The sequence below is a fragment of the Malurus melanocephalus genome, unplaced genomic scaffold, assembly GCF_030028575.1.
Source record: "Malurus melanocephalus ecotype Western Australia unplaced genomic scaffold, MMel_1.1 scaffold_429, whole genome shotgun sequence".
Lineage (NCBI taxonomy): Eukaryota > Metazoa > Chordata > Aves > Passeriformes > Maluridae > Malurus > Malurus melanocephalus.
Genome location: NW_026623661.1, coordinates 440,186 through 449,151, shown reverse-complemented (window position 1 = coordinate 449,151; position 8,966 = coordinate 440,186). Strand labels below are relative to the sequence as shown.

Genomic DNA, 8,966 nt, shown 5'->3' with positions numbered 1-8,966 from the left:
GGATACTGCAGTGTGTGTCCACTTCAGCTGGAGCCTTTCTAACTCGTTTGAATGTAGAAATGTTTCGTTTGCATTTCCAGTGTGTACCCATATTCAAGGATATTGTCCCAGGTGGCTCAAGAATTGCTCTCTATACCAGCTATTGTTATAGATGTTTGTCTGTGTTATTACATTTAGAATTCAGTGTGCATTTATAGTGGGATCTGCATTCTGTGACGTGGGAGAAATTAATTCCTTAGGTCTCAGTTACCATACCATTTATAATGTACTATGTTTTRAAGTACTTTTATTTTTCCCTGCCAAAATAATAATTTTATTACTTTCAAAGCCGTTTGAGGTAATGCCAAGAACTGACCATATTGCCTGAGAGCTTCTTTTCCCCAAAATTTCTTTTGTACGTAAGTACCAAATACCTATAAAAATTCTATATAATAGTTTTAGCTGCTCCGTAAGTATATCCCATTGCATATCTAAGACTTTAAAAACGTCACCCACTCCAGATCTGAAAGATGTTACCGATACCCATCTTTCCATGAACTCCTATTCACCAGAACCCCGGCGAGGGCRGGATACACAGGGATGCTTTATGGCCCTATACAGCTGGGTGATTTATACCCAGCTCGTCCTAGCTAATAAATTTCGCGGAGCCCGCGTGGTCCCTCGCTGCTGGCTGCAGCCCTTCTCGCATCCTCTGTCCGCGGAGCTGCGGACAGGAGCGGCCGCGGGGTTCCGCAGGTGCGGGAGGAGGAGCGGAGCCGCCCCGCGGGTTGAACGCGGGGTCAGGGCCGCTGTCCCGGCGGGGTTGGGCCGGGCCGGGCCCATCAATTTCCCGTGCTCGGTGCCTGCGTCCCGGCGCGGCACTAATGCGGAACAAATTGAGACATATCCTCTCCGTAATTAGTTCCAGCGTTTCYAAGATTTACGGTACAATAATGGCCCGAGCCCCGCCGCCCGCCGCCGCTGCACCGCGGTCTGGGCGCTGGGGAGGCTGTCCCGGGCTTTTCTGCCCCAGAGAAGAGCGGGGAGAGCCGGGCCGAAGGGAGATGCTCAAGACCCCTCGGGGTTGGGGCTCACAGCATCCCCGCCCTGCGCTGCGGAGYGTCCCCAAATCGGAGAGACCGCTCCCGCCAGCAACGGGGAGAGGTCCCTCATCTTTGCGTCTTTGTGCATCAAAAAAARCCCTTTTACCCTCAAAGGATGAACAAAATGTCCTTTACCCAGCTCGGAAGTGTTCCAGTGCCCCCGTCAGCCCGGACAGGGAAGGCTGATCCCGCCTTGCCGCAGTGGTACCCGCTGCGCTCGGGAGCGAGAAATGCGGGATGGGGCCCACGATGATGAATTCCTGCTCCTCTGCTACCTGTGCTCCTGGAGGAGCTTCGCTGTTTTGTTTCTGCCGCTCTCGGCACTTAAATAATCAAACTCCTGAGTGAAATAATCAAACCCCTGAGTGAAAGGAGACAGATTCCCCTGCATGCTGTGAGCGGCGTGAGCAGGAGGGGAAGCGCTGCGGATTTTTCCGTGTTTAAGTCARTCTGGCCCACCTCCGAACCGCGGGAGGATCTTTCAGGAGTTTAGTAAATGTATAGTRAGAATTACCGGTCTCTTAATTGGTTAGCTCGACTGAGGGGAGCGAAATGGGAAAACGTCGGCTGGGGAGGTGCCTCAGCTCTGCTCAGGTTGAGGAAGGTTCCCGAGCCCGTCTTTCTGAGGATCGAGTGGGAGACTCTCAGAATAATCCTCCTCCAGCTATTGTTTAGAGTATATAGAGTATGCCATCGAACACAATCGAAGATTGAGCATTATCAGGAATTGCCATAGCTGTGGGACAGCGGGCAACACAATGAAGCCTGACAGAGATTTGGATCGGGACAGGAGTGTTTGGAGGGAACAGGACAAAATGTTCCGGACCGCCTGGGTCTGGACACCGGCAAAGGAGATGCTGTCCCTGAGCTCCCRTCTCCCCATCGCTTTCAACTGGGCACACAAAGCCGGACACGGGCGGCCGGTGTCCGGAACCTGGAGTTGGAGTGTGACTGGAATAGGGACCGGGATGTCTGGGAAGAGATGGGCAAATGCCGGGCTCCCTCGAGGGAACCTGCTGCCGGCGCTCCGGYGTGTGCTAGAGGAGAACAGCGGGACGGGAGATTTCTGTCTCCCTGACGCTGGCTAGATGGCAACGGCTGCGCAAAGTGGCGCTGGCYGTTTCCCGAAAGTCCCCAGCCCATSCCGAGACAGCAGGGTCCGGGCTTTCTTCCCCCTCCTCAGGCACCACCGCTGAGGATTTCTGCCGGGGCGCCCCCGGGACGCGTTTGCGGCGGGCGTGCTCCTTCACCCCACGGCTGGGGTGGTCCGGGAGGGCGCAGGTACCAGAGCTCGGCGCAGAGCAGGGCTGAGCTGAGCTGGCAGTGCCCGAGTCCCCTCCAAGGCTCGCTCAGCTTGCTGGCAGCCGCGGGGACGAAGGATGCGCTGATGGCCAAGGGGTCGCCTTGTTTCACTGCTGTAAAGAGCGAGAGGAGAAGATTTGGAAGGATTTCGGCAGTTCTTCCTCCCAGGTGGAATAATGCAGACCTAAGCGATCAAGAAAACATTTTTTTCTCTTTCAAGAAGATTAATCAAGCCAGATTATTTCAAGAAAATGGAAAACCCCCATGCTAACTCGAAAAACAGCCCGTTATGGGAAATGCATTTTCTGTTTGTTCCTAGAAAGCTCTAGTTTTCATGGGAAATTAAACACCCCGCTTAGGCTGGCCAAAGACCTCCATTCCTATATGCAMGGTGTCCATCGTAGAGAGAGGAGATCACAGAATCAATCATAAAATCGTTTAGGTTGTGAAAGACCTTTAAGGTAGCGGGTTCGACCAACCTGATGTGTCGGTCCGTGTCAGAAAGCGAAGCCAGCAGCAGCCGCTCTCCCAATCCCGCGGTACCGGGTAGGAGGTGACCGCGGCGTGCGGGAGCCCCGGTGCGGCCAGAGCTGGAGGCAGAGCGGGGATGCCGAAGCCCGTGGTGTCAGCAAGATCGGAGCCATCCCACCGTACCAGCACGGGCTCCTTTCACGAGTGCCGTCCGAGCGTGCTTTAGTTTGGACTCTGAAGTGGCACGTCCTGTAAACTTAGAGGATATTTTGTATCGGCAACGAAAATAAACAAATCTTTCTCACTTAGGTTACACGGTAATAAATAGACGTATGCCTCAAAAGAGAGATTTTTAAGGGGAATTATATGAAAATAGTTTGTGAAAAAATACAGTAATTTAACTAATAACAAAACCGACTATTATGATTAATTAGTTTTAACAGAAAACTGAATTATGCGTTGATACTCAATACGATTTATTTTAATTTCTTTTGCTGTGGCGTTTACCCTTTGAATCTTAGAACATCGCTTCAAGGCTGGCGATGCTTGCGGTAACCTTCGATGCCGCGGGGGAAAGGAAATCCCGAAAAACCTTGTCATCGGGAAGACAAGGTTCTCGGTGTGTCCTGGGGCAGGTGATCCTTCACGGAGTCTCTGGGGCTGAGAACGGGATGAGAATGCGGGTTGAGCGCTGAGGGGAGGGGTGGGGTGTCGGGAGGTGGCCAAGGGACAGAGCGGCAGGGCCGGTGCGACGCCCCGCAAGTTCGCCGGTACCCTGAGCCGGCGGTTGTCCCACGCGTGCTCGCAGAAGCATCACCCCACAGCCCCGGGTGATTATCAATTCGTTGGCAGAAAGGCGGAGGGAGCCTCCTTCTCGCCTTTGGTGAGAGCGTGTCCTGCCCGCGGCAGGTACGGACATCCCGCAGGGCTCTGCCGCGCCACCCGGCGCTTCCTGCCTGGGCAGTCGGTCTAGGTGGGCATCCTGCACCCCCAGAATCACGGCACCCCTCGCTTCCCGGGCCGATCCGAACCTTGCTGTGTCTCCTGGAARGAAGGGCAGTCCGGGGATAACGCAYAAAGTGCCTTCGGGGRCCCTCCGGCCGCCGCCGCCGGGACGGACTATGAGGAGCCGCTATCCAGGAGGCTGTAGAGGAGAGACTCCGGGGCTTCCCGGGAGCAGTGCCAGGTAAATCTCTCCAAAACAGGTTATTTACAGCGCTGCTATCCTCCCCCGCCCGCCCAGCCGCTTCCTTCCCCCTCACACACAGAGAACTCTGAGGGACAGGGCTCGGACCGTGGCCCCGGTCCCAATGCAAAGTGCGCCCACCCCTCCCCTCATCGGCAGAGCCCTCCGTACCCCGGCCCGGCCAGCTCTGCGCGACCTGCGGCGGCTCCGCTCCTCCAGGGACCGGGGCAGGACCTCAGGCAGGCAGCCCGGACCCCGCAGGTTCCTCCCGCAGCGGGAGAGGCACCTGGAAAGACACTTTCCCCTCTCAGGAACGGGGTCCGCCCGCCCCGGGTCGTGTCACTTCCCCTGGTTCCTGCAAGGGCGGAGGCTTCTCCTCGCTGTCCCCAGGGCCTGMGACCCCTCCGCCCTCGGGAATCCCCGCGGACATGCACGGAGCTGGCGGGGGAAGTCAGCCAGCACGTACTTACTGGCCACCTGGATCCCTCTAACAGTCCTGCAAGTCTCTCCTAAAGCGAAAGAACGTTAGGCTGAGATTTAGTGGCGCTTGCACCAGAAGAAGGGTGGGAGTGATGTGTAGGGGAGATATATTCTCCCACAGTCACCTCTCCCCCTCGATCCCCGGGTCTCCTGTCCCTCCCCTCCCCCCCGCGCGTCTGGTCCGGCTGGGTTCAGCAGAGCGGGCTGTGGGCAGCCCCTCGGCGGGGGTTGTGTGAATGGAGGATCGGCGTGGCTGACTCCTCCTCCCCTGCAAGCGCCTCTATTTGAGCTTTGCAAAGTTGAGGGTGAGCAGGCATCCGAGGTGAGGCGTGCGCGGCGGCTGTGCCCCCCTAGCTCGGACGGGCGGACATTCGTACAGACAGACAGACAGACAGACACACGCTCCCACGCGGACCCACAGACACACGCACGCCGCAGCCTGCCCTGCGCTGCGAGCGGGTGCGAGCCCGGAGGCGATCCTGGAGAACAACCTTTCCCTGTCGCTGCTGCCGGCTCCCGCAGGGCTGGACCCGGGGAGCTGCGTCGCGGAGCAAACTTCCCCCAAARGGCTGAGCTCGCCAGCCTGGTGCCTGCAGCCGGAGCCGGCCTCCGGCTTGGCGGGCAGGGGCCAGGTGTCTTGGAACAAGTGCGGCCCGGGGGGAGACTGGCTGCCCGGCGGCAGGCAAAAGGTCTGCGAGCAGATGGGCTCCGACGTCCGAGACCTCAACGCGCTGCTGCCCTCCGTGCCCTCCCTGCCGGGCAACAGCAACTGCACCATGCCGGTGAGCAGCGCGGCGCAGTGGGCTCCCGTCCTGGACTTTCCCCCGGGGGCCTCCTACGGCTCGCTGGGGCCGCACTCCTTCATCAAGCAGGAGCCGAGCTGGAACGCATCGGACCCGCACGAGGAGCAATACCTGAGCGCCTTCACCGTCCACTTCTCCGGCCAGTTCACGGGCACGGCCGGGGCTTGCCGCTACGGGCCCTTCGGCGCCCCGCCGCCCAGCCAGCCGCCCTCGGGCCAGGCTCGGATGTTCCCCAACGGGCCCTACCTGCCCAACTGCTTGGAGAGCCAGCAAGCGATCCGCAACCAGGGTAAGGACCGCGCTGCCGGGCGCCCCGGGCTCGGGGGGCGGCCCCGCTCAGCCCGGCAGGGCCGCGCCTGATGTAAACACCAAGCCCTGTCGTTCTCCGCGGTAGCCGAGCCGGGTTAGGCGAGCCAGCCCTCCGTGCCTCCCTTCCCTCCCTGTGCAGCAGCCACGTCGCTCCCGGGAGCTTTAGGAGGCTCGATTTGCTCCCCCCAGCTCTCCTGCGGGGCAGCGGATGCAGCGGGCGGCTCTGCCAGGCGGGCTGGAGCCCCCCGGCTCCTTCCCCGGGKTGGAGCAGCCTCTCGCCTTCGCAARGGTTTGTTCGGGCCTGAGACGGCACAAGTCCTGGAATCAAGGTGGGGCCCGTGGCCCGAGASAATTCCCTCTGCATATCGGGGATGATGGGGTAGTGGCGGGGGTGTACCTTCAAACTTCCTCCTGAATTCGAAAAGCACTGTCCCCATATTAGTGTTTTCAAGCCCCTCGTCGAATTAACCTCGGGAGGGCTGAATACCTCTGGGCCGGAGTGTGCAAACAGGGGCGTCTCGTCGTTTCTCGTCCCCGTCTCCGCGGCCCGGACCGGCTGCGCTGTAACTCCCTGCGGTCCTCAGTGTTTGCACTGCCCTGAGAGGCTCCCGAGGGTTGAACGGCCGGGCAAAGGGTCATTCGCGTGTGGCACCGGGACCAGCATCTAATGGTTTTTCTTCCAGTGCCTGTACTATAAACATTTGCGGATGCAAAGGCGAGGAAGAAGGGAAAAGGGGCCAGCSCGCGGAGAACTTGTCTGAGACCTTYTGGGATTTGTTCCCYCTCCTTCAGCTGKCCCAGCAGTGGCCTTATACCGAGGTTTTCCCCGCGCTGCCCGGGCCAGGCGCCGGGGGAGTTTGACCGAGGGGTTTCGGGCCGCGGGGCACAGAGGGACCGTGGTCCAGCCGCGGCCGAATGAGTGGCCGGGGTCTCGCTGCTTTTAGCGCGGTGTTCCCCCGCACCGAGCCCGCAGCTGTGCGCCGCGGGGACAACCGCGTACCCGCAGAGATGGGCTGGGACCGACCATCCCGGGATGGGATTGTCCATGATGGATTGAACCATCCCGGGCGATTCGGACTGTCCCCGGGTGGGACAGGGCGAGGGGCAGAGCAGAGGCCGAGGCCGGCGGATGCGCTCGGTGCTGGCCTCCGTGGGGTGGCCCGAGGCCCGGGCGATGTTTGCAGCGAGGAGAGGCGGTGGCGGCGGAGGGCAGGGGTTGTTCAGCAGCGCGGTCGCGCAGGGCTTCCCCCGGGCAGTGCCGGGTCGCGGTCCCGGTATCACGGCGCTGCTGCCCCTGGGGTCTGCCTGGACCGAGGTCGGAAACCGCAGAACTGCAGAACCAGGGCCCTGTTGCTCATTCCGGCTGGGAAAGCGGGCAGCATCCCTGGAACTGGGGAAAGATTCGGCCGCGCCTGGGCCCCGGAGCTGCTGCGTGTCCCGCGGGGTMCCGTCTCCAGCTGCGGGACGGGAGGGGAGCGGCCCAAGCCCCGCCGGGACCGGGGCTCTGACGGGGACTTTGAAAAGATATCTGAAAGGATTTTGGACATCGGAGGGGATTTGAAATCACTGTGTGGAAATAGCGAGGATAAAGTGTAGAGAAGGGCGAGGGAGATAAACTCGGGCCTGAGTTTGTGAGGGACAAAATAGCTGCGACCCCGCGCCATCCCATCATCCGGGATTAACGACCCCGAAGAGAAATGGAACCTTTAACGCCCCGACACACGGAGCCCATGCTGGGCTTCCCTCGGGCCCGGAGCCACACGGGCGTGCGGCACCCCAGCCCCGCACACACCCGCACCTGCCCGAGAGCCGGGCCCTGTTCCCTGACCCTCCGCACATCCCGAGGACCCCGGCCCTGCCGGAGCCCGAGAAAAGGGGAGCAAGGACAGCACCCCTGTTCCCTCCTGTGCCCCGCCAGGCTGAGCAGCCTCACCGCGGGGTGGAGGGGTCCCTTCGGCTCGGGGTTGCCTTCCCGAACATGCWGCACTGGGGCTTAGCCACAACCATTTTGGGTGACATGCAGAGGGCTCCTTCGGCAAGGAGGAATTCGGTAAAGGGTGTTTGTTTTTTAATTTTTTTTTTGTGGATGGATAAAATGTTCTTGCTTTGGCTCTCCTCAAGGTTGAACTTTTTTTTTTTTTTTTAAGACGGTTCCTCYGACCGTGGGAAAGATGTTACCTTGGCTCTGCGATGACATTTTTGCCAAGTCTGGGATGGGGTGTGGGGTAGGAAACTGAAGCTTTGAAACCTCTGCCCAGTTTTCCTCTTCTTGTTTGCCTGCCTCTTTCATCCAGCTGGGCTCCTCCAACAATTGGATGCCTCCAGCGGGCCCCGTTCTCCAGCAGATGTACAAATTTCAATTATTTTCAGCACATTTTAATCAGGCCTAGTTCTGATAACGCCCTAATTAAAGAGACCTCACTATCGGCAGCTCGGTTCAGAACTCAACTTTCTTATCACATTCCTGAAGCTTTGGGTCAGGCAACACCGGAAAATGCRGCCAAAACCTCTTTCTGCTCCGAGCTGAGTTTTGAAGGTCACCGAAACTTTGTGGTGGGCCAAAAGTAACGTAGAAAAGTGTCAGTGTTTTCTGAAAGTTAAAAAAAGAGACAGAGGGAAATGGGGAAAGGGAGTTGAAGGTTRAGCCTCTACTCTGAGGGCTGAGGGAGGAGATAAGGAGCGAGAAACAGCTGTGGGATGGGAACCCGAAAGGTATCGGACTGTCAGCGCTGCTCGCGGCCCCGCAAAAGGAGCTCTGCTCATAGGGTCAGGGGGATGTGAGCGAGATTTGTTCGGGAACAAGCCAGTCCCACTCCTATCCCAGCTCCATAGTCGCAGGGCCGACTTAAAATCATCCCGAATGTGAAGGTTTTAATGCCTTCTGGATTATTTTTATTGCTCCCTTCATTTCTCCCACTCGGCCGCGCAGGTTAATGAAGTCGTGTAATGTCGCTGGTCACAGCCTTCTGCAGRGAGAATAAAACAGAGGAGCAACATTCGAATCCCTTTGCTGCCCCTCCATTTTATTCTCTCTGAAACCCGCTGTGATTATGGATCATTGGTGAAGCAGAGACCCGCTCAGCGCCGAGCACCCGCACCGAAAGGGAACTGAGACAGGAGCCTCAGAACAGTCCCGAGTGCTCCCTCTCGACCGACAAAATCACTCTCCGGCCACACGCCCCATCCAGACGGGTCTGTGAGRGATGCCCGTGCTGGAATAAGCGGGTTAAGGGAGAGGAGTGTGAGGGAGGAAGCGCTCGTAATCCCTTTGGTTTCTTTCCCCAGCCCGAGTCGGACTTTTTGTTTTGTTTTGTTGGGTTTTTGTTTTGGTTG

The 8,966-nt window shown here is 58.7% G+C and overlaps 1 protein-coding gene across 1 annotated transcript in view; it reads left to right on the top strand.

The window, feature by feature from the left end:
* The first annotated feature begins 5,147 nt into the window (after window positions 1-5,147).
* Window positions 5,148-8,966, top strand: part of WT1 (WT1 transcription factor) — a 31,727-nt gene continuing 27,908 nt past the window's right edge. The window contains exon 1 of the mRNA XM_057379990.1: window positions 5,148-5,613. Coding sequence (XP_057235973.1) covers window positions 5,223-5,613 — 391 coding nt within the window. The 5' untranslated portion in view covers window positions 5,148-5,222. The remainder of the gene's footprint in view (window positions 5,614-8,966) is intronic.